This window comes from Apus apus, chromosome 4, assembly GCF_020740795.1.
Source record: "Apus apus isolate bApuApu2 chromosome 4, bApuApu2.pri.cur, whole genome shotgun sequence".
NCBI classification, from domain to species: domain Eukaryota; kingdom Metazoa; phylum Chordata; class Aves; order Apodiformes; family Apodidae; genus Apus; species Apus apus.
In genome coordinates this window covers 12,846,843-12,873,321 of record NC_067285.1, presented here as the reverse complement: position 1 = coordinate 12,873,321, position 26,479 = coordinate 12,846,843, and the positions used below count along the sequence as shown (strand labels likewise).

At 42.6% G+C, this 26,479-nt stretch overlaps 1 protein-coding gene across 4 annotated transcripts in view; it reads right to left on the bottom strand.

The window, feature by feature from the left end:
• The window catches only part of SH3PXD2A (SH3 and PX domains 2A), a 259,755-nt gene that overhangs the window by 51,453 nt on the left and 181,823 nt on the right, over positions 1-26,479 (bottom strand). For all 4 annotated transcript variants that reach the window (XM_051616598.1, XM_051616599.1, XM_051616600.1 and 1 more), the window contains one exon: positions 24,295-24,426. In XM_051616598.1, the coding sequence (XP_051472558.1) occupies positions 24,295-24,426 (132 nt within the window). The remainder of the gene's footprint in view (positions 1-24,294; positions 24,427-26,479) is intronic.

Sequence of the window (26,479 nt, the reverse complement as noted above, 5' to 3'; positions counted from 1 at the left end):
CATTGTAGGGAACAAGGACATACATGGGCAAGTAGCATAACTGACATGACACAGAAGAGATTACAAACTCACTTCAGTATTTTCTGAAGGGTTTTCCAGGTCTCTCTAAAATTTAGAAAATTATAAGCTTGTTAGTGGCTTTTTTTCAGCAGGAAGCTGAACTGCCCCATTTTGAGCAGATTATGGAAAACTAGAAGAAGAGAAAAAAAAATAAATAGGGAAGAGATCTGACTTTTACCTTTATCCATCACGAGAACAGCCTGTGCAGGTGGAAAGAGAAGGGGACATTCACCTTCAGGAAAGGGAAAACTGAACTCGTTCATGTAGACTTCAAAAAAGCAATCAGGACTTACTGGGGTATCTGATTCCACCAGCTCGAATAAAAAGGTGCATCAGAAGCATAAGAAGAGAAGGCCAAATACAGGAAAGCTACTGAGGCAAAAACGTCTGGTAAGATACCTATTTCCCCCCTCAGCAAAAAAACCCTCCTCTTACAATGCAGAAAATACTATGCACATAGCCAGGTAACTAAGCATTTGTTTCTACTTATTCTGGCTTAGCCTCTGGATAAGGTGGCCATACCCTTTGCAGGGGTTTTGCTACATGGCAGTAAGCATGCGATTTCCCTGCAGCTTGCTTGGTTGTTTCACCTGGGTTGTTGACTTCAAAGACTGATATTTAGTCTTTGGTGTTCCTTACAGACTGGAAAGGCAGCCTGGACTCAGAGCAGAGAACTGCTCTGCCTCAAGAGACTAGAAATACCTCACTAAGTCTTGAGTTAGGGGAACATCAACAGGAACATTCAGACCTATTAAAACCTCCATAGAGAAAGGCTGGGCTGGCGGCTGCCGCAGTTGCCTATCTGCCTCCAGCAAGGCACCATTAAGAGTGCAGTAAGTCCAAGTCCCAATATTTAAACATTTTCATTTTCTGACTCTTTTTGTCTCCTCAAGCTTAATTAAACACAGAGCAAGCACTAAGGCAATAATCTGTAAGGCTGATCTTCTGATGTAAAATAAAGGTTAGTAAGGCAAATTAACGATGTGAGATACAGAAGAGCTGTCAATCTCCATGGATTTCACAGAGCTGAGACAAGACAAATATATCATTGTGAAGCTTATTCCTTTCCATTAGGAATAAATCAACCATGAAACAAGGGAAAGTGTAATGCTGTCCTTGGGCAAAAAGCTGAGATTTGTAGACCTGTCATTAAACACACACAAACGCATTACACAATACAGCACCATTTAAAATAAATAAGCAGCACAGTAAGGGATTACCTAAACCTGTTAGACAGATGATATAGAGGCACAGTGTTTATCTTTTCAATAGGGAGTCACTTAAGCTTACTCTATGAGTGCATGCAAGATTAAATTTTTTCCTCTCCCCAGTACAAGGCTACCAAAAGGGGACATGCTGGACTGCCTGTAACTACCCCTGGCCAGAACCTTCTGCAAGTGCTATACTTCCCATACATCTTCTCCTTTCTTTGCACACTCAAATTGCACACCCCAATCAGTTTGATGCCAACATCATAGAATACCTTGAGTTCTGGCATTTTGCAAACCTGAACTTTTCAGGATCTCAATCTTGGCAGCTTGACTGCAATTTTTTTTCCCTTTTGTTTTCTCCTCCTTCCCCTGATACACATTGATTTCCACTTCTCATTTTGGGAAAGGTCAGTGATGGAGCATAGAGGCAGCATGTTCACTGCAAGCTGAGAAAGAGGATGGTCTTGCTGCTGGGGAGCTGGACTAGCTTTGGGGAGTTCTCTGTAATTCTTTTCATGCTAGAAGTTTTTCCCTCCCCACTTTCCAAGTCTTGGTGACTTCCCTTCCCCTCCTCCACCATTCAAATTTGAACAATGTCTCCTTTGTCTGTCCCTTATGTAGACTTCCATTCTCTGGAGACAAGGCCTAAATGTCTAGCACAACAGGACCCTGATCTCAGCTGGGCCTTAGGCACTGCCATAAAAAACAGATCACAGAAGCATAGTTCTTGCTGTGTAAAACACCCTGGACAGTAAATAACTCTTTGGATAGCCAACATGTTAATTACAATGTTGGAATGCTATGGTTTAACAAAAGCTTATATGGCCTGAAAATGTATTCCAAAACATTCAATTTGGTGACTATGTGTGCACATTTGGAAAGGTATGTGGCAGTTCACTGCAATACTAATTTGAAGTATATGTGACAGTGCACCTCCAGCATGAGCAGCTGGACTACAAGCACATTTTAGAATGAATGATGAATTTAAGTTTCCTCCACATATTTTCATCCCAAGGACAGCAGGTAAGGATTACAGAGTAGAAAGAACCCAATCTGACTAGAAAGGAGAGTACATACCCCTGTAGCTGCTAAATCCCTACTGGGAAAGGGAATTTCCCATCCCATTTCAGAGAGATCTATCCCCCTCCCTTATTTGAATGGGCTCTTCAACACACACACCACATTCTCAGAATCCAGCTCACCAAATCATGTAATGCAGCCTGCAGAAGGCAACCAAGACAACACCTTTTGGGAAGGACACACACTACTTCCACATACCCTTCTAACAGAGACCCTCAACACCAGGTGTGAGGGTAGCCCCCTCCAAGGCAACACCAAGCCCTTGATTTGTTTCTTAATCAATCTTCTGGCTAGTAACTTACACCTTCTGAAGGTTCAAAACTGTGTCCAGACATTCTTCAGTCCCATAAGATATAGTGTAGCTCTTTTGTGCTTACAAGCAGCTTTTATGGAGAACATGTTTTCTTTGACTGACCTATTTGTCATCAGTTGCCAATATAAGTCAGTGGGGTTGCCTTGTACCAAGACACATAATATGGGCTGGGAGCACGAAACAAACTTTCTGATGTGCTTATTTTGGGAACGGCCACACACAATACTTGCAGTACTTCATGTTAATTATTAGTTAGCACTAATTATACAGTATTAACTTGTCAATTTTATTTCTAAAAATAAAGTTTTCCCAATCTGCCCTGCTAATAAACAAGTTCATCCAGATGCCAAACAACAGGAAATGGTTTAATACAATATGGAAGTCAGCTTTATATGAAGTTGAAACTAAGGACTTAATTTTCCCTCCTACAAAGGCTTAGATTTATTGGTCATCTGCCAGCACGTACTATCTCTTGTGGACTTGCTAGTCCATACTTGAAGCTGAAGGAAAATGAAAATTCAAAGGAGATTCAACATCTGGTCTGCCCTCTTGTGTCTCACAAGCCATTAATGCTACATCACCTGGTTCACCAAAGCTGTGCCTAATAACCTTTACCATTCTGACAGACATGGCTTTTTTCCATAGCTGAAGCTACAGAATGGATGCTATGCCAAAAATACAGGCACTGGCCACCAATCTCTGAGGAATTACCATACAGATATCTAACCTGCTTCCCAAGATGCTTGTTGAATATTTAGGTGACAGGAAGGTGGAAAGATTCAACCTTGCAACATTTGTTAGATTTTGATTTTGTTATTCTAGTTTTCCCTGCCACTTCAGTTTCTGCAGTCACCTTGGCAACACAATCAAGGAGTCCCAGGAAAACTCAAGGATGATACAGACAAAATATCAGATATTTCTGTCAACCTATCACATTAGTAAGTGAGGACATAGTGACCAAGCCAAGGCCCTGAGCATTACAACCACTGACATTTCAGAGTATGGTTTGACTTCATGACCTGCTTTGTAGTTCAAGCAAAGTGTGAATCTGTATTTTCATATTGTCCTGAAGTCTGAGAATATCTAATGCTATGAGAGGATATCTCATCTGCTTTTACTTGGATGCAACCAATGAGGTGTGGCAGAAGGAAGGGATCTCAAGAGCCCCTTCCCACAGTAAGAAGCAATTAGTCGATTTTGCTCACATTTGTTTCTTTCAAGTCCTGATCTCTATGGAGAAGACAGTACTTGTTACAGTAACCTTAGAGCTCAGTATGGCATTTGGCACTTTTGCTGATATGATTTACAGATCAGCATGGCTATGACTGACTTCCAGGAGCTGTCTTTTCCCTCTGCTCCTTCTCTCAGGCAATGCAGAAACCACACACAACCTCCTCTTTTCTTCCTGGTACCTCTTTTCCATGGAAAATAGGATGGACAAAACCATTAACCAGCTGACTTTGCTTTCTTACCACTTTTGACTCTCCATCAACAGGTCAGCCCAACAACATGGGAGTCAGAAGCAGCTGAATCTATCCTCAAGCAGAAGCTGGATATCTCTTAATTTCTGGACTGTTTTCAGAGGTAGCTCTGGTGGTTGCCAGGACTGCTTCCCCATGAACACAAAGGAATGGAATTCCACAACTTTCATTACATTTCCACCTCTATTTTTACTATTGCAAAAAGGCCTGCACTGCAGTTTACTTACAAAAACAGATTTTTTATTTTTTATTTTTTAAACTGAATTATCCAAGTAGGCTGTAGTCTCCTATTCAGTGAAGATATTTAGCAGGAAAACAGTGAAACACCCTCAAACTGCATGTTCTAGTCAAGTGTAGGGTAAAGCACTTTGCTCAGCTGAGGAGCAGAGCCAAGGGGTGAACAACATCTTTAAGAGATAAAAACCCCATCTACAAGGAACCACTTGTTCCTTTGTTGAGGGCCCTGCCCCTATCACTGTGCCATTAGGCCTTTAACTCACTGCAGCTTTACTCTGTCACTTCCAGCCTCACCTTTTTTTCTTCCAACTGTCTCAGGCCTTCGAATGAGCCTATTTCTTCACCTCTCAGTTTTCATACCCTGAGCCAGAGCCAGTGAAGCAGAGCAGCTTCTCCAGATGAGGTCCTAGAAATTAGCTACAAAGGTTTCAATACAGCGAAGTAAAAATGTTGCATTTGCTTCATCTCCGAAGTAAACCAGAGTGTGCGAGGGGAACAGGCATCACATAGCAAATAGGAAAAAGCACAAGTGAAGCCTTTGTGACTGGGAAAGAAGTTACAAAACGCACTTCCAGCCCAAATATTAAGAAACTTAAAATATAGCTTACCTACCCCAAACATTTGGGGTCAGGGACTGGTTTCAGGTGGGAGTTCAGGGTATTTATCATCTGCTGCTTAAAGCCACCATTCCTTTAATGAAACCCTGGTAATTCTATTCACTTGCAAAATCAGCAAGCAGCAATAGAAGTCAATAATAAATGATACCAACACCCCTGCCTTCAAGGCATACTTTAGGGTATATATCCTATAATTGTAATTAAGTTGCATTGAGCCGTAATACTATCTTAGGTCTTTAGCTTCTGAGAAGCACTGCTGCCGCAGTGCTTTAGTGATTTTTATTTATTTTTAGAACAGAAATACATACACAGATGACTGAGTAAAAAGTGTGACCCGAGATCAGTATTTCTGTGCCTGTAGCTACACCATTTAAAACAAGATCAATAGAAAGCCCTACTTTGCAAGCAAGATGCCAATCTTTAACCAGAGCCAGAAGTCTCAGGAGCATGACATTTCATTCCGATATAGCAAGAGACTTCTCATAATGGAGATGATGCGTTGATTAAAAAAAACAAAAACCAACAACACACCAAAAAGAAAAGCGGCTGACGCACCCCCTGCCCACTCAAGCAAGTTGTAAGTTTGAAGAAAAAGAACAAAACGAACTTTGGTTTGACTCCTCTGTGCTTGGAATTACTCTGTGACAACGAGTCCCTGCTGCCAACACACACTTCGGCTTTGAGAGAAGGATAACTGTGTCCAAGCCAAACACACACATAGCTGGAGAGACTCGCAGAAGATTAGACAGCTCTGCTTCATACCGATACATGAAATACATCTGGGGCACCCCGGCTATATTAAGGGCACATTCCTTGGCTGAACCAATGCTTTTTGAGCATTGCTGCAGGCACCATCGACATTCATCTCTGGAGCACTGATACAGCATTTCCAGCAGCTCCACAAGCTGGCAGATGGAGATTCCTGGGAATGAGATTTGTGAAACACCCCTGAAGGGTTGATATACTCACTCAGATTATCTAAATCCCAGCGTGGAAAACAAGCCAAAAGCATGCTTACTCTGAATCACAATGAAACGCTCAGTAAGAGGTTGGATTTACAGAAAGCCAGCTGCAAGCAAAAGCAGCCCTTGGTCATCAGTGTCACAAGCTTCTTGAGAAGTCTACTCAGATCTACAGATACAACTGTGTCCAAGTCAAGCTCCTAACTCAAAGTCCAATATTCAATCATATTGTACATCCAAAATCATCCCTCCAGAGGCACAGGGCTGCATATTTCCTCATTCCTCCAGGGTTATTTCTTTTGTTTTAAAAAGATTTTTTAAAATGGAACAAGAATATTAGAAACTGTCATAACAATGATGGTATCAGCTAATTAGGAAGTAAACAAATAGGATACGAAGATCCTTTGTTATCCATTTCATTAGATATCAACACTCTAGCCATTTTATAACTGGCCCATCGACAAAAGTATGAAAACTTATACTGAATCAGACTCTAGGGGCCAAAACCAAACCAGGTGTACCAGGCTCTCTTTGGGGTTTACACATCATGTTTTTTTCATGGATTTAGCAGTAAAACCTTCAACTGTAAAACAGGAACATCCAGTTTAACATTAATAAGTAGTAGCTACATCACTGCTTATATAAATCAGATATTACTTGATGGGACACCAGAAGATTTAGGAAAAGAACAGACATCTCTACCAGCACAGCCTGGGCCAACAAGAACTCCAGCACTTTCCAGTTTCCTTGCACTAGTCTCACCACACATTCACACTTTGCAGTAGTTTCAAGTTTCCAAATCAGAATATTTCCAATTTCTAGATCTCCCCATGCCAGCAAAAAAAAATAATAAAAAAAATCTGAAAAATTTTAATTTTCCCAGACTGCATACCAGGCTTAATTCCTTCTTCTCTGTTACTATTGTCTATGAGTTCACTTGACAATTTTCAGCTCTTAAGATTTACAGCCATTCCTAGCAAAGTATTTCATCCACAAATAAACACAACCATACTTTTTTTTTTTTGAAAGCAAGGGGAAAATATATAGAAAGCACACAGATGTTTGGCAAGTACATCAAAGCTAAGCCAGTCAGTACAAAAACCCTCCCCAAAAACCCTGACATTTTGAGTGCTTTAACAATACAATCAAATTTTAAATATGAACAGAGGTGGATTCCAAATGGGTACATAACATCTACAATAATAAATTAATTGGAAGTGCAGAGAAACCTGGACTACAGAAAGCCATATGCTGTACTAAACATCCTCATGTGCCACTTCATTCTGCAAGGCTAGTTACACTTGAATCTGAGCAAACCTTTGTTTTTCCCATTCATATGAAATTATACGAGGCTGGACATTGATAGCAACTTCTAGCCAGTAGGTATCAACTTACTGTCTTTGGCAAAGTCGTGCTCTCTGCATAGTTGGAGAATATGGTATTTGGCTCCTCAAACCCTACAATTCGCTGCTGACCCGTGTACGTTCACTTAGATACTCTTGGATCTCTGTGGAGAGCAGAGAGCACTTTCCCCTTCAACAATATTTCATAACTTCAGCACGTAATACCTTTTCCAAAGGAGGACAGATGTGCAGGAGTAGTTTCAGTCTTCCAAGAAGTTTTCCATTAGGATCTTGATATTTTGCTGGCTGTGTTGTTCAACAGCATAACCAGAGCCCCTGCAGGGCTGCAGAGGGGAGGCTGGTGCCTGAGCCATACTTGCTGAGAGCAGGCCATCCAGCTGAGGTACTGCCCATTCACTTCAGGGGCATCACTGTGAGGAGGCCTGCCAGAACACAGCTAGTTGCCCTTTCCTAGGAGCTTTGAAAAGGGCATTGTGGAAGAACAGTTTTAGCCCAGCTTGTCTTACAAGGAACATTTCAGCCAGAGACATTACATCAAGCATTCAGGTTTTTGAGAGCTAGAGAGGTATCATATGGGATGGATGGGGGGCACAGCTGTTTTGTTTCCAGAATACTGCGCATCCTAGTTACAGGAAAGAAGTCAGGAATAATGCCTATCCCACTCACAGCTCACTTTTTTTCTTTTTTTCTTTTTTTTTTAGTTTTTCAGGCTTTGAAGAGGAGAGGGAGGAAGAGGAAGATCCTGAGCTCCAAGAATTTCACTCTGGGCATGCCAAAGCCATCAGTAGAAATAAACAGATTTTCCACAACGGCTTGGAAACATGCCACAGTAAAAGAAGCCACTTCATAGTAAGCTCCCATCCACAAGGAGGCACACTTCAGATCACTCAGCTTCAGGGAGAAGGGGCTATTCCCTTTGCTACAGGGAGACCCTCTCTGTACCTGAACTGCTCCTGCCCAAAGAAGCCATCAGCCTGTTCAGTCAGCCTAAGGACACAAGCGAGTGTGGTGTCATACTTCACAGGAATGCATAAAATCCATGATGATGTTAAGGTGGATTACTATGGGTTAAAGTAATAGTAACCCTGCAAAAAGCAGAAGGGAGAAAGAGTTGATGGGAAAGAGGATGGTTGTATCTCTAAAATGACAAGGAAAAGTCAGGATTTCAGCAGGGATTTGGAGCCTGGAAGCAGAAACACAGCCACAAATTAACTTTTGGTATCTGCATGCACCTTAGTGTTATTTGTTTCTCCATATTCCTATTAGGATGCACTAGTTTTTGCTTACTCTTTTTTTTTTTTTTTTTTTTTTTTGCCAGGAAATCCTGATGCTGCTGTCACATGATTGAGAAGTCACTCACTAATTCAGCAGAAACCCAACACTCCAGTGTCTTTGGCTGTAGCCACTGTACAAAGAGCATTTGGGATCCTGTGGCATCTGACAGCTTTCCCCTCCTCCAAGACTGACATTAACCAAAAGCCTCCTATCCAAAACAAAAACGCTAGACAAAACGCAACCCACATTCCTCCTATTTTGGGAAAGTCTGGATTGGAAACCTAATTTCTCATCTTGAACCCATGTGTAGCTGTCTAAGCGTAGTTCAGAAGCCGCCTGACATTTGCAGTTTATTCCTGTGAATGCTATAGAAAACTAATAAAAGAGTGAGAATCATCAGCAAAATGTACTCCTAAATGCAACAGAGAATAACTGGAGGAAATACTTTTCGTATTCCTACCACTGCTGCCCATTAAGGACCTTCTGCTGCTGAGATGCAGTGTTAGGAAAAGGCAATTTAGCAACTAGTTAAAATCTTGAAAATTCCACTTTTATTAAGAGAGGCTGGAGACTCAGCTCCCATTTTACCCCAGGCTTGCTCCTCATTTCCCTGAGGAACTGCACTTGGATTTTCCAGAGTCTTTGCCACCTATTCAGAAACCAGTCTTGAGCAGAAATGGCAAGTTTGCACTGCTGCCAGTTTTTCAGCTCCTACTTGGTCACACCAAAAAGATCCCTGCCTCTCAGATCCTTTCCCTGCCAGCCTTCAAACAGTAATTTCTGAACACTTCCGGGAAAAATTCTGCCTACAAGATATTGCTGGCTTTGAAATAGAAGAGGACAAACATCCAAATACAAATTGAAAGCACTTGCTCAAAAGACTCCACCAATGTCTTAACAGTTCCTGACTAGTCAACACATTACATTTCCTTACATTTTTATTTTAAAAATGTACTTCTACCATGGTTTTTGGACTCCTTAAATAGACATAATCAAATTCCACTATGGATTTAGACTTCACAACATGACTTTAGTTCTCCAAGTAAGAGTCTTGTGAGAAGGTTTTGCTGCTGCCAGCATCCACTTCCAAGTTCTCCAGCCCTGGATAGTGGAGAAACAGCACAGGATAGCTGCGTAACAGCGGTCAGCCTCCTACGCTCTCCAGAGCTTCCTGGCTGCTGTTGCATTAGGAATTTCATAAGCTGTCAGTGAACAGACCTAGGTTCAAGTGCGTGTTCAATGGCTTTGACATGCAGGCCTTGGGGCTCCACATGCCATGGCAATGCAATATCCTGTCACAAGCATCTGATAGGAGGCACAACTCTGTCATTTCAGAGACGATTATGAAACTGTACACATCCAGCAAAACAAAAAGCTGATCTGGCCCACATGGAGAGATGGAAAGGTGCATACAAATATCGAGCCTGGTTGGGTATTCAATAATAGCAAGGATGTTCAGGATCTATTTGCTGACTTGAACAAAGCTGTGAATAACATTCACTCACTGGCAAAATTGCACAAGTCCAGTCAATCACTGCCTCAGTGCTGGCATCCCTGAATGTAAAGCAACCAAAAATAGAGGAAGATCCACAACTGATTTTTCTCCTCCATGCTAGAAGTTGCATAGATGCCAGAGCACACAGAAGACAAAAATTAGGTACTAGAGAAATGGGTGCATGACAGAGGAATACATTTGAGTAGCAGATGTCAAGAAGGAAGCCAATTTTAATGTTCCTTTGCCTCTGAGATCACAAGGCACACGCAAAGGACTTATTACAAATTGGATTTTGTTGAGGTTACAGATGCATTCCAGAGGAGTATGTGCTACCGAAAGAAAAACACCCAAGTTACTTCACACTGTAAGCTATACCATCTTCTGCCATTCTTCCATTTCTGTATCACCTATGGAAGTCATCTGTCTGAAGTATGAGTTGGCCATAAGTAAGCATTCAGTGGAACTTCATTATCTCTATGAACTAGCCTTTACAAGTCCACTTTCACCTAGAAAGAGTTACTGTTCAGCTTCAGAAGTGAAAGATAAGCAGTTCTGATCTTTGGCACGGCTCCAGTTGAACAGGGGTGACTACAGTTGTGAAATTTGCTTTCTTACGTGGTGGCTGCTTTTACCAATCTAGGTCAGGCTCAGCTACTGCAACTGAGGCTCTTACCTGCCAACTCACAAGAAAAACACTAAGTACCAATGGATGGTCTGACTCCAGACCTCTACCTTATGAAGTGCAATTCTAGTCTATCCACCAAGACCAGATAAGGGCACAGCTCAGACAGCTAGAGTAAAATGCCTCATCATCACATTGACAAGGTTAAGGCAAAACTTAAGCTCCACAGAAACATGAGATTTTTATTTCCTTAAACTAAGGAACATGCTGGGCTACAATTCCTTAGATCAGAATGTGCTCCTGACAGGCAAAAATTAGTAGAGGATTTAGCTGTCACAAAAGATCAAAACACATTAATCACATGGGATTCTCTACAGAAGTTACAAGAGATCAGTGGAAAGGAAAAAGAAACATGGCAGAATAAATGATACCCCGGAAGGAAGTTACTAATCTCACCTGCACTCAGTTATCCTTGTTTCAGGCCTCCCCTCCTGTGTGCCCTTAAGTCTCTACCAAATTTACCTGAAGCCAGTCAGATGGCCGACTCAGCAGTCAGCTTAAACAAGAAGCAAAGAGAAATAGGGGAAGGGTATGATTTGGGGACATGGAGAAGAATTACTAGCATAGGCAAGTTTCAGCTGAAGCAGATGGTGTTCCTGATATACCAAGGACCTGGCACTGTTATTTTACAGAAGCCCTAGTAGCTAACCTAGCAGTCTGCAGCCCTTGCTAAGGTGCAGATGAGTTTGGCCCAGTCACTATTTCTATTCCTGTCATTGCATTGCCCCTAAGACACACTTGCCAAGGCCAAGTGCACTCCCAGGCACCCAGCCTGTGCTGTGTCTGCCCATAATGGGTGGAAAAAATGCCCTTATGCAACTTTAACACCATGCAAGGAGGCCTCAATACAGTGCCATCTGTCACAGCATTGCACAGGGTGGCTACATCTCATTTGTAATGGAAGTTTCCCTGAAACCACCAACAGTTTCCCTTAAGTGCCTCTTCACAACAATTCCTGGTAGCCTGAGCCAAATTTAAACCAGTGTCAGCAAGAATCTTGTAAGGCATCCCCAGAACTATTCAGTCCCTGATTTCCCACATGTGCATTCTGCAGACTGTGTCCTCATTGGGAGATGGTGGTTTCTGTTTAGGATTATTTGCAAGAGAGATGCTGGGATGGTGTAGGGAAAGCAATGTCCTTTCATGTGGCTGGCTCTCAAACCTGGATACTTCTGCAAAAGAAATACTTAAATTCCCAGTTCTCAGTTGAGTGGAAGAGTCCACATGCCAACCCCCAGAGGCTCTCTTCTTTCAAAACCAACAGACTACAGCCCAGGAAGTGTAGAGTTAGCTCCAAAAATACACCAGAGACATCTGGAATGACCAAATATGTAATTTAACTTGTAGCTGGTACAGGAACCAGTTCTGCTTGTTGCACTCAGGAGGAGCAAAAGAGGCATTTTCTACAGGGCTCAGCTATCCCGTTTGCCTGGCAATGGAAACAGCATGGCACTTCTGGTCATTCTACTTTTATTCAAGGACATTTTGGTCATGGAATATCTACTTGAAACAAGGGAATAATTTTCAAACTCACCCTGAGCATATAGACATCCTGTAATTTTGGTTCTTAATGCTCTGCAGAGAGCTTCCTTCTTGGTAACAGTAAGGAACTTAAGTCATGATTAAGAACAAAACCTCAAAGAAACACTCTCTCAGATTCCTGATCCTGTTTTCAGACAAACATGCAAGGTTCACCTTCTCTCCCATTAATCAGTGTGTGCAGTCTTCACCCTGCCTACACCCAGAAATGCAGATTCTTTAACGTGATTTCCAGAGCAGTGAATAAATCTACCCTAGGGTTTCAAATGGCTAGTGAAGGATCTTCCCAGGTTCACATTGCCCATCCTGAATCTCCAGCTATACTCAATTAAGACAAATGGGTCAAGTCTCCAAGCAGTTTAGGTTTGCCTCATGCAAGGAGGCCTCCAATAACATCCAAATGCTATAAGATCTCATGTGAGAGATTAAAGTGTTATTTATAAGCTTACCAATCTTCAAGCCAATGATTCAGGTTTAATATTAAATCACAGAATGGTTAAGGTTGGAAGGGACCTTAAAGATCAACAGAAATGCTGTTCTTCCAAACCTAGCGTAACCACTGCATGGAGATCTACCCTGCAGCCCCACCCCATCACCTCCATCATGTTTGAGTAGGGACTGTGCTTAGGGCTTCCTTAACTTCATTTCAATTTCAGCACATTGAAATTTGTTATTCCAATTGCTGGGTTTTGAATACAGTCATCTAGTCTCCCTAAGAGCCGTTGTCCTTTAGGGATACATTTCACCTGCACATATGGGCATCATTTCAAAGTCAGCACAGTGTCTGAAGACCCGGACATCAAATCATGAAGGTGTTATCTTACACTTGTCAGAGAACACAGACATGAGCCTGCCAGCATCAGTCTAGCTAGGCAAGCTGCTGCTATTCATGAAAGAGCAACCACTTATATTCTCTTTTATCTAACTATCAAGCCAGTCTGGGATTCTTAAGCAAACATATGGCAGCTGTATTAATACAGGAGCAAAGCAAAGCTAGGTCTACAGCATGAGCACACCCAGCATCGCCCTTGCCCTCCAGCCGCTGGGAGATGTGCTTGCATTAAAGTCCATCCCACCAGCACACTTACCAGAGAGAGAGGAAAAGATCAGCAGGAGGTGGTTCTGCGAACAGAATTAAAACAACTTTTCAAAGCAACACGCTAGGGCTCTCCAGCATGCGTGCACATTGTGAGGAGAAATAGGAGGTCTGGGAAATACTTGGCATTATCACCAAGTTGAAGTTTAACTACATTGCCAATTTAACTGCAGTCCAGTTTTATTTGAAATAAAGTGATGTCCCATTGCATGTGAAACATTCAGATGAAGTCACACAGTTTCAAGATACAAAATACCAAACTAGCCAATAAAAATAGTAAAGAGGATCCAGCCAGTAAAACAGAGATCCAAGAGAGCCCATCTCATCCCCTGTCTCTTCCAGAACTACTTCAGTTAATCCAGCTGTGAGCCAACATCTTTCTACCACAAAAATAATTAGAGTCTTCATCAAGAATGCTGGAAAGTCTGACGCCCCAGCCAAAGGGGCAGATGGAAAGGTCCTACATAGACTCCCCCATCAAGCCACCCCTTCAATCTGACTGTATTATCAAACTCCGAAGTGAGACAATTATTTCTATAGGTTTTGCTTAATTTGAAGATGGACAAGAAATTGGTTTGTGGGAAAATGGAACTCTTTAACATGAAAACCAAAAGTAAGAAGTTATGTTGCTAGTTGTAACTGAAACGGATCTGCTAATGATTACAGCTTCCATTTCACTGCCAAAGTATTATTAGAACTGCTTATTTGCTGTGCAGCTTGGGGAAAAAAAAATATGTCTTCCATCCTTTATTAATCTTGTCCTCATCTGACACAACAAAAATGCACCATCAGTCTTTTGCTTACTTTGAAAAATGGGCCTGAAAGTCACCACAAGAGCCAAAGCCTTTGTGTACAATTGCTTTCTTGATTAACTAGAACAAAGGGCAGAAGATGTCAGTCACTATGCATTAAGTTTAGTATTTTTGGGCCTTATTTAAAGCCATTTCAATCATCAGCTTTCTTAAAAGAAATTCTGATATAACAAAAACCTATAAAAAAGGTGTGCTTTTTTTTTGCTTTTTTTTTTTTTTTTTTTTTTTTTTTAAGGCAATCACAGCCAAAGGAATGTAGCCCAGAAGATGCCTACAGGACTCATTGGAAGGCTTCAGTAATATCCTTATATCTTCTTGGCCCTCAGGTAGTTTCTTGCAGCAGTGCTGAGCTGGTGACCTATTTGGCTGATACAGGAAACCCAATTATTAGAAAGCTTATGTATTCTAATATGAAAAGCAGATTTTCCTTGGAAATGCTTTCTTAGGGCAGGTTTCAGGGTCCTGAAACTGGCAGTAACTGCATAAACAAAGGAGGTAATGAGTAAAGGCTCCAACCAGGGATGCTGTGTAAAATTTTTTCCTTTTCAGCCTGCCATCCTGGACTCCAAACAGTGGAAACAGAATTTAACTATCTGCTTGAGTATAAAGTCTCAGCACAGCAGGATTAGATGAGAAGAGAGAGGAGGGAACTTGCAGGCAGCTGGAAATTTCAGTTTTCAGAAGTTTTCAGGGGCTTGGTAGAGAGTCTACTACTCAGAAGTACCTGGCTGTGTTGTATGGCAAGCTTAAAGAGAGCACTGCTTGCTGTCTTGGCTTCTACACACTTACTGGTGTGTCCTGCTCCTCCACACTGCCTCACCTTTATAAACTAAAGTGCTCAAGTCTATGGTTTCAGTGGTCACATCCCACCCCCTCCCCGGCAGCCAGCCTCAGAAGTCCTGGCACAAATTTCATGTGCACAGTTACCAGACATGAAGTCCAGACAGGCCTTGTCTGCAGTTTCTGGAGAGGGTCTTAAGGGTCTCAGCCCCGTGGATATGGGGAAGTCAAAACTGCTACAAATAAGAAACAATCTTTGCAATGGTTGACATTAACTTTTCTCCCCCCTTTGAACTACACTTTGTGTGGTTTGGAGACAAGAAAGGTCTCCATACATGCTAATCTGTCAGCCTTGTGGGACCTCTTTCAATTCCACCTGTGTGATGGCTTTGCCCCAGGAAGCGAGCTTGCCCCACTAGGTCTTGAAAGGCAGGGGAATTACTCTCTCTGGGCTACCATTCCCATTTCTTGGAAGATTAGAGAGCTGTAGAACTAAATAGATAGTATTTTGTTCCACATCAAGCCAAGCAAAGAGGAGTTTAAAGGGGAACCCGTTTACTTCAGTGGGATGCTTAGAAGACAGCAGATGGGGAAAAAAACCCCAGCCCTGGAGATGCATATTTAGTATCTCTGGAGCTCTCCTATTCAGAGTGATAACCCTTCCCCCTAGCTTAGGGAAACTGGGGGGTGGGTGACAGTTGTCCCAGAGACATGACACCAGCTAAACAAAAGTCAAAGTGGCTGGATTTCAGATGTTTCCACAAAAAGCAAAAAAAAACCCCAACCCACCCACCCCAAACCCATGTAACTGAACTAGCCCTGTCAGAATACCAATTGTCCAAAATTAAGACAAATAATGGGAATGGAACTAAAAAATGAATATAAACCACACACTATAGCCTAAAGTATTTGAGAAAATATGCTCTAGTGGGATGATTTCAAATTGGAAATTCAGTTTTATTGTATGTCTCTGTCTGCAGAGGTGTTCCTTTAAAAAAATGAATATCAAACACTACATAAAGGAGCTCTGATAGGTACTAAATTAAAGAGGATAATGCTTTAAAGAGCATAATGCTTAAAGAAATATCACCTTATGATATCTCTTGTGTTAATTATTCTTTTCACTTCATAGGAGAATGAAATGAGGCAGCATTGCTTAGAAAATAGTCACCAAATTCTTACTACACTGAAAACTTCCATGATGGTCCTGAGGGAACAGCACTACTAGTTAACTTTAGCAAGGCTTCATGAATTCACTGAAGGTCACTTTAGTGTGACATTCAGCTTCTCCCAACTCCAGTGGGACTCAAATAATACCAGTTACCAACCAACTCTATCTCACCAAGCAAAATATCCCCACTAGCAGAGTTCCAGAGCAGCCTGGAGGTGTCCCAGGAAAGCTTCAGCAGAATTAGGCAATGCGAAGGGCATAGTGTTACCAGACAGCCCTATTTCAAATGTTCATAATGAGCTTGTCACCAAGAAGTCAGAGCAAGTACTTACTGCAATTCAAAGCTGGGCAAAGGAAAAACAAGCAAGGATGTCTATGAAAAGCAGAAGGAATTCCCAGAAGAGCTGGAAATGTCACAGTACAATTAAAGGGACAATCTCTCCTTGTCACAGGACTGGAACAAGTATTCCCAGCAGAAAAGCAGGAGGCCACCTCCGTCCCTTTGCACAGTCACAAAACAGCAGGTATTTCAGAGATGGCAATGAAGAACAACCTCATTTTCCATAGTGACAGAGGACATCTACCACCACCAGAATACTAACAACCCTGACTTTGATTCGAGCATAGAGAATTACCTTCCAAGCTTCAAAAGACAGAAACAAATGTCACTTGTCACGTAAGTTACTAAGTGGGAGAGAGGAAAGACATTTAGACATCACAAGACAGCAGCATGAATAGTACAGCACACTCACAATTCCAGCATTCTGTTTTATGCAGCAACCTCCCAACCTCAGTTGAGATGTTGGTGTGGTGATGCTCAAGCAACAAGTAGGTCTAGAAAGATGAGTCTCAAACAGTTAATTGACCAAGACTAGGTAAAAGGCAGCTCAGAGGTAACTGATTCAGAAGTGTTGCAGGATGCTTCCTTTCTGGGCACAAAAAAAATTAAGTTTTTGATTTTGAAACTCAAATGAGGGCATCAGCCATACCAACACCCTTTGCCTGCTGAAAGTTGGACAGTCAGAAAAAGAAAGCAAGCACCCCCTCCTTAACCTTGCAGAGGCACACATTTAAAAATCCAATCAGATTAGAAAAAAGGCAAGAAAAAAAGTGGTCATAAAATAGCTTACAAAACAGAATCACCAGAGAGGTCAGGGTAGGCTGTCAAGGGCTGCTTCCAGCTTTTTACAGCTGCTAAAGTCATTAGACAGTGTCATCCCACCCTTGGGCTCCCAGGGGCAAGAGCAGAGGAAGGAGGGCTCCTCCTCATCTCCTGCTGAGCCGGCTGTTTCTGGTGTGAGTGTAAATTCTCTCCATCCATTCAGTATTTTGCAAACAGGCCACTGGAAGAGGGAGTGCCTGTTTGCTGTGTTTGCAGGGTTGGTCGGCCACTGTATTCCCAGAAAGGAGCTGAACTTCAGTGAGAATTTGGCGAGAGCAAGTCACCACATCCAGTTTTACCTTTCTGCTCTACGCTTTTCTCAGGCTTCCCCTGGAGCCAGCACAGAGTCTGGATTAGCCTAAATTTTCCTGTCCATCCTATTAATACTCCATCAACCCCATTTCTGTTGGCAACTTTAAAACAAGGCACTCAGGCTCCCTCCATAAGCGCCAGATTCCAGACAGCTGAAGTTTAAAATAAAAACCATCCTTTGCAACTAGACACACCAACAGAATGGTTTGCTTATGAGGTTGCAAAACAAAGCAAGAGAACAACCAATTTTGATCACTACCTCCAAAAAGCCCAAAGACACTGCTGCAGTGAGACACGCGAGTGCCCTTGAGCACCCTGACCCTCACCACAGAGGTCTCTGAAAGTGCCTGCACAGAGAGCCCTTCTCCAGCCCTGGAGCAAGTGTTTGAAGGAGAAAAGCATCTCTGCTTTGCCAGCATTGTCCCTGTTTGGAGGGAAAACTTCTACAAACACTGTTTTGCAGCACATTAAACTATTTTCCAGTAACTCCTAGCCAAAAATTCCTAATCGCCCACCCTGCCTCCTCAGATGGTCTGTGTTTGTCTGCCTTAGTATGCACACTGGGTAGAAAACTGCAGCAAGACAGGAACTGATTCATAAGTGGATCAAGTATCCTCTGCTGTGGGGCTGGTGACAGGCCCAGAAAGGCAGGATGCACAGAAGGCAGCACTGCATTCACAGTAGGGCACTGGAGCCTACAGACCTTCATTTATGAAGAAGGGGTTGGAGTGGTCCTTCCTTGAACTCGGCCCTGCTTGTTACAGAGTTATGAACACTGGTGTATACAGGAGCAGTTACACAAGCTACCCCAGGTATTTAGTGGTGGCTACTAGTGCTAGATAGAGGAAAGGTATTCAACTGACATAAGCATTTGTTTCTCCTTCTCAAATTCCAGACACAGCTCAAAGACTGATGAAGAGAAGGGTCTGCTGTATAAGCCAGTATTTACTTTTTATATCAGGCTATGATCTTTTAAAAGGTTCAAAATTCAAATACACAGCTATGCTGGGAAGCAATGGAAATGCAAAGAAGCAAAGTAGTCTTTTCAGAGCCAACAGCAGGGCAGGGCTAGATGTACAAACAGAAATCAAGTTCTGAGTCACATCTGATGGAACATGCTCGCCTGAAATGCTTTGCAAGGAAAAGAATAGCTTTTCAGGGAAGCCAGTATGCACAATTGCACCTGAAATTAAGCACGATGTTGGCCATGAGGTGTACTGTCTCTGGCAACACATCTAAACCGTGGATTCACAGCTACTGACATCTCATAAGCAAACATGGTAACTGCATTTGTATTTTGGTATAGAACTATATCCACACTTGAAGCCTAGGAAACCACTAGCATATCACTTATTTGTGAGAATAAATAGAACCACACTGGGTTCTGGCCAGCTTTTGCAAGATGATAATACTAATGCTCAGAGACATTAGCAGTGCAGACAGTGCCATATTTTCTCTGTGTAAAAAGCAGGAATCATGAAGACAACATCCTAGACAAAGGGGTAAAGCAGCAGAAAATGGATATAAGACAGGAAGAGTTGTCTTCACAGAATTTAAAACAAAAAGCCTCACCACACTAAAGAAAAGGGACCAAAAATAAACAATGCTACTTGCAAAAGCAGGCATGGCAGAGAACATACAGGGATGGAAGAGAATCCCTGAAATGCAAAAAACAACAACTTCTGTGTTTCTCTCTGGACCATTTTAATGGCATCCCTTCAATCAAGGTGCGGTAATTCATCAAGAAAATAAACTTGGTCTGATTTGGTACCAAGTAAAACCAGTTACTTAAGCCCTGAAAGAAACACCTTCAAAGTGTGCCATGTTTCTCATTAAGAGGCAGAAGTCAAACTCAAAAAGCCCTTAATCTAAGAGGATGGAGTTCACAATAGGAAAGCCATTGCATCCCCAGGAGTCAGAGTCATAAGAGAGTAGTGGCCTCTTTATGTCCCTCTCCTAAATCATGACTGAAGCCAGTGAGGAGCAGAAGTGAAACAAAATAATGATGCAGAGCACAGTGCCAGGCACACACTAATCTCCCAATACTGTGTGGACAACCAGCAAGTCCCAAGACCCCTAAGCCAGGGCAGACACCTTCCTTATGGTGATAGCTCAGCGCCATATCCCTCCTCCCAGCCAAGGAGAGAAGAGCAGCCTCCCTTCCCAGAGAACCCTTTGGGTCCTGAAAAAGTTACACTAGCCATAATAGCTTTGTTTTACGTATTGCATGTAATACAACAATGGAAATTGGTCTGCAGTTATGTAACTGCAAAGGAAATGGCTATGGTCCTGCTCAGCCCAGCTGAAAACACCATCCCACAATGCCTCCATCACTGCTATGCCTCCTGGGGGCTGAGAGGAAAGAGCCCCTGTCCTGCCTGTGAGAGGAGAGCAGTAGAGGTGCTCAGGCATGTGCTTATACTTCACTGTCTGTCAGGTTTTCCATTGCAAACACTGCTGCCACAGTTTATAGCTTGACTGTTTAAAGCCACATCCACGCAAAACTTGGCAGAGAGGGAGCTGCTCTGGCTCAGTCCCTCCCGCTTCTACCTTGAAGAAATCTGTGTCAGATTCCTGCTTTAAAGTCACAATATTTCATTCTGCTGCAGAAATACATTTTTAAGTAATTCCACAAGGTGTTTTTTGTTTGTTTAGTTGGTTTGGGGTTTTTTGTTGTTGTTTTTTTGTTGTTGTTGTTGTTTAAGATTTAAAAGAAGCCTACGTACTTGACAGAAAAGGCTCAAGTCAACTATTCACATTGTTATTCTGAAACAGCTCAGAGATGTTTAGATAGTGTTGGATGGTGCAGGTTGGTTACACAGTGCATTTAAACAAATCACAGTCACTTCCAAAAAGGAACACAAACCTTCTAACTACAGCCTGTTCCCAGGCACCATCTGGAGAGACTGTAAACCTCTGTTCTTCCTCCTGATGCATTTGTGGCCATTGCTACATGCATATCTTCCTCCTCAGAAGAGGAAAAAGGAGGAATAAATATCCATCAGATACCTAAGACACACTGTGGGTCTTCTGCTCATGTAACCAGATTTGAGAAGTTCTGAAGGACAGTATAGGTATTTGCTGTAAAAAACAAGTGTTAAAGTCTTAGAGCTTGTACAGCTAAATAGTTTGTTCTGAAGTACAGAAATACAACAGATTTCTTTCAGTTTATCAAGAACTGCTTCCATGGCAATTGCAGTAACAGTCAGGTTACAGTGACCCATGGGCTTCACAACTGAGATGAAGGGTTTCAGAAATCATTCACCACATGCTACACTGACCTTACTTTTAAGTCATAATACTGAAGAGAAGTTGCAACTTGAAGTGATGTCCAAGTTGTAATTTTCATTGGCCCAATAATGAAGACAACCTTATCCAACTCCCTTTAAGTGAAAAAGAAAACTAAGTACAAGACAAGGCCCTAAAAAATGAGTTTGTGCATGTCTGACTGCAAGATGCCTTAAATTCCATCTCCGATATGGAAAAGTAACACTCAATGATGCTATATAGTAAATGCAACACACTATTACTTAAGATAAAGTTAATGTGCCTTGATGCTAACCAGATAAGACTCAAATAAATCAAATGCCAGGGTTATTTTCCCCTTCTACCTCTGCCCAATACACTGGACTTGGAAAGCACAGCTTACTTCTTTTCAGCAGGGTACACAGTTTTGGAGGCAAACATCAGAGGAGAAGGTAACTCTAGCTCAGGCCCTAGAAGTGTTCAGAAGAAAACACCGCGAAGGATTTGAAACAGGCATCACTTGGAAACAACTTCTGAACCTTCCTCCCGTGTAAGAAAAGTACAGGGCCAACTGACCAGAACAGCAAAGGTGTTTCTTCCCTACAGTCATGCAACAGAGCCAAGTTAAGGTTTATCCCACTCAGGGGAAACAAACCCACCAACAAAACATTTAAGTGTCCCTAGGCAACAACATACAACCCTATTCAGACAAGGCTTTTAAAAATGAGCCATCTCATTTAAACTATAGTATTACCTAAAAAGGTTGGACCAGATGATCCTTGAGGTCCTTTCCAACCTTGCATTCTACAAGTCTACGATTCTATGAAAATCAAGCAGTCATCCATACTATCCAGTTACACCCATATGCACACCTAGCTAAAAACCACAAACCCAGACACACGATACGCTATATGCACACATGCACAGAAGGAGATTTGAGATACTGGCCCAGCAGCACACCCAACATACACTGTCCAGTCTGACAGGACTTCTCAGCCACACAACTGACAAGGTATCTAGCCACACTTCCTTCCTTTCATTGATGAAACTGTCCCAGCTGCAGATGGAATCTATAACACCTTACATCACCTTCGCCTGTCTGGATCAGAAGAACAAGCCTCCTGTATACAATCACAACTATAGTTTCACAACACTCGAGCTTAAATGACCATGGGGTCAAATTAATTACCACATATGTGCAAAGTCCAATAATCTTAATTTCTTAACAAGTCTATCTCCATGTTCTCAGAAGTCAACCACACCTCCTAGGTGTGCTTGCCTACACTAAACAGGTATTCAATTCAAATAATAACTGAAGAGTTTAAAAAGCTGTCACTAGAGAAACTTCTATTTTCATTACTATGCCATTAATGGGTTCAGCTTTAGCTGAAGAGACAGGAGATAATGTGTATGCTTGGAGTCCTGTTCTTGGAACAACTAAAACATGAACTCACTGCCAGAACAGCTAGGACAAAGACACAGAGCAAATGATGCTCTCTCCACCATCTATCAGTGACTTTAAAAAAAAACAACACATTTCTATATCCATATTATATCTATATAAAGGACAATGTCATAGCATGGAATTCAGGGCTTCAGATTTCCTTTCTTGTTTATATTGACAATGAGAAATCTTGCTGCTAAGCATCAGAATACGGCCTTAAGAACTGTAAATCAAGTTCAAGGATGTTTCCTGAGAAGGGTCACATTTCTGGACCCACTAATTAAATTCAAACTCTGACACTCTCCATTTGTATCTTTGCATACCATGTGGTTCAACACAATACTATGTGAACTGTACAAGGTGGAGAGGCCACATTAGAAGAAAACACAAAGGAATTGTAATTTGGAATTTAGACACTTCTTGTATTATTTAACAGCCAAATTCCCCAAGTCATTTTTCAAGGCAGAGAAATCACAGATATGAATACTTGTTGCCACAATAACCAGGCTCGTTCTGACAGCAGTAACACCCATTACTGACAGTGAGGAGCACTCAGGCTTGGAAGGGAGGATGCTTATTCACTAGCCTAGATACAGTTCAAGAAGTCAAGACATTTTCCCCCCACTTCAGTCATATTGCTTTAAAGGGGGGCAGAACAGCATTTTGACCTCTACTAGCTCTGCAAGTGATACACTCAGTAACCCAGGAGACAGTAATTTCTGTTCACACCAGCCAGTTCATTTCCACATGCTCTCCTTTTAGACACCACACTACATCACTGGCCAGCAACTGACTGCACTGCTTCAAGCCAAACAAGCATTAGGTTTTCATACAGCAGATAAATATCCATTCCATTAAAAGAAAAATAAATTTAAAAATACAATGCATGGTCATCAGTGCAGATAATTTGACTCAGAGATAACCTGACTTCATCTCTGGCAGATGGACTTGTGTCCCAGATCAGGGTGCCCTGATTCTCCCAAGTTCTGGCAAGTCCAGCATCCTCCAGAGCCAGCCAGCTGTGACAGCCCTGCCTGTGGAGCTACCACAGCATCATCCGCCGCTTCAATGGCTCTAAATACCAGCAGCTCCTCTGGATGAGGACACACAAGTCACGAGTGGGCTGGAAACCAGTCCTGGACAACAGCTCTGGAATAATATACATGGAGCACTGGAGGGGAGGAGGGGGAGCTGCTGAAGACAGGCCATTATTCAAACCAGCTGCTAACCCGCTCCAACCACTCAGATGTATACAGGCTCCTGCATTTGTTAACCCTGACTCAAAGCTACCAGGCATTCAAGAGTTAAAGTACACAAAATACACTTGCCAAAAATCTCATTTTCCAAGTGGAAGCTGGCTATTCCAGGGATGACAAAAGAAGGGATTTCATCTTGCTCTTACATGACAGGCTCTGCCTCCTTTCCTCAAAACTCCCCAATTAACGCTTCTGCAAGAAGTTTTGAAACTGTGCACGGCCACGTATTTATCTACGCACATTCCCTCCCCTCCCTCCCAAGCTCTGGGCCATGGGCTATGCTGTCAAGCCAAGTTTCATCCCCTGCAATTTTTAAGCACTCATCCTATAAATCCTCCGAAAAGGGACTTAGTAATGGAAATGCTGATAGAGGCTTGCAGAGACTGCAAGGCAACTGTATCAGTCTGCTACACACATCAGCTTCATTAGCTGCAGATCCTTCTCTCCTTCACCTTCATTTTCCATTAGCGTACTTCGGCTAATTAATACACAAAACCTATGAAACATTCTTACAGTAGAAGGCAACATTTGGACCCCAGCCCAAATCAACATTGAGAAACTTCAACATCCTCAGCCAGACGTAGTAACTGTACCAGATGGAGCTAACATACAGCTACAAGTAGCGATGAGGAAACCGAAAGAAGAACACATGCGAAAATCCGATCACTGGAAGAGAGAAAAGCAGCGAATGTGTCTTACCGCTTTCATTTTTCTCTATGACATCCACGACCTCTCCAGCCTGGAGGCTGATCTCAGAGTTCTCTTGCTTCTCATAGTTGGACACCACCACATATTGCTCCAGGATCATGGGTTCAGAGCTAGCATCAGCACCTGGGGAAGGGAAAAAGCAAGCTGTAAGCCAGCTTCCAGCCATGGCTCCTCGAGAGCGACCTCCGTCCATCCGATTCACAACAGGCCAACTTGTCACCAGAGCCAAGCGAATCAGCAAACAACCCTGGCTCGCAGCATATCCCCAAATGGCTGGCCATATAGAAACAGCCTCCTCTGGCCCACAACCCAGCAGCACAGAGGGACATTGGAGAGAAGAAGAAGAAAAAAGGGGAGGAAAAAAAAAAACACAAAAAGGAGCCAAAAATAGTGAATTAATTGCAAAGTTTCATGATGGATTCTGAAAATAAACCTCTTCCCAACATGGTTTCCACAATCCTTGCTCCCATTCAGAGAGAAAAGTCCTAGGCAGAAGCAGCATAAATCCACAGCTGAGCCATCCCCCCAGTAAACCCAAAGAAAAAACAGCTCTCCCCTTGGCGGCTCAGCTCCTTCTCCACTCTAAAAGCTTGAGCTGAAAGTCAAGAGGGGGCTGTAGATGCCAATCATATTCGTCTGCACTGCAGCCCTTAAATAGAAACACATGAGCGGGATTGAAAGAGAGGGAGGTGGGGTGGAGGGAGAGAGGGGAGGGCGGGGAAGAGTGTTTACTTGAAACTGAAGAAGAAAAAAAGTTATAGCGCCAGATCCTTACTCAAATACGGCCACCCCCTGCCTGCCCCCCGCCAGCTCCGCAGTTCCGCGTTCCCCGCAGTGGAGCAGCCCCAAGCAGGACAAGGGCACAGTGCGCCCCAGATTTTCCCTCTCCATCACCCTTCAGAGCCTTTTTGGAGCCCTTGGAGCCAACCTCTCCAGTTTGGTTTCTTTTTGTATCACAGGCTTTCAGCTGTCAGAGCTGTTTATGAATGAGCGTATTCCCTCTCACACAAACAAGAGCCAAAAAGCACAAGTTAAACGTTCTCCCTTCCTCCACACTCCTGGAGATTTTTCTTGGTTTTGGTGTGGGTTTTTTTCTTTGTTTGTTGTTTAGGGTTTCTTTTATAAATTTCTGACTTTTCCACTCCCAAACTGAGATTGTGCATTTTGGGGTGGAGCTGTAAGGCAGGCATGCTGCCATGCCAGACACAGAGGGGGACCTCCTTGTGCTGCCACTCACTGTACCAGACACATCTTGGCTCTCTGGTGCAACACAAAGAGCACAGCCAGGGCCCTTGCACACCCCAAGGCCAGGCACAGACCAACTGTGCTCTACCTGGAAAGAGCCTCCAACAGTCATGAAAACCTTTAGGACACCAGAGTTTCTTAAGTTGCCTTCATTTATACAGTCTTCAAATAGTCAGACCAGAGCAAAAAGCATCTATGATTTCTTTCCAAGAGGCACCAGACACATGCCTTGATGCATAATTATTTTACAGGTTTCCTGAATTACAGCAATGTGTTGTTGCAAGCCGATGCCAAGGGGGCTGGCATTTTGTTTAGACTTATGTGGGGAAGAAGAACCATTTCCCACATGTGTATAAATGCAGAGCTGTTTGGGCCACCAGCATTTTATACATTTTACATAGTAAGATGCAGTTCTTGTCTCTCCAGATTCAGACACAGAAGGAAAGGGAAGACAGCAGATGTATGATTTGCGGTAAGTCCCATTTCACGTGATGAGGGCAGAGCCAGGAACAGGCTCCAGGTCTCCTGAATCTCTAATGACAAATTGGCTACAAGAGATGGGAAGGAAGCAGCATGGTCTGAAACTGTCCACTGGACAAGTCCAGGGACCGACAGCCAAGCACAGGATGCTCAGCACTGTATTTCCAAAAGAAGCATGTTCATGTGTATTTGGGCTGAAGATGCAAAGTGATTCCACAGACAAATAATTAGCATCTCTGCCAAGAGAGATGTAAAGAGTGCAGCCATTAAATCAGCATCCTGTGAAATGAAAATCCTAGAACAAAAAACAATTAATTCAACTGTTTCCTGAAAGGAAATGCTGTCACAATGCCTCCCTTTGGACCAGATTTAAGAAATCCAGAAAATTAGAAGACTTCCTTGCTCCTTAAGTGTGCCTCTGGCTCTCCTCAGGTTATGCAGGTTAATTTTC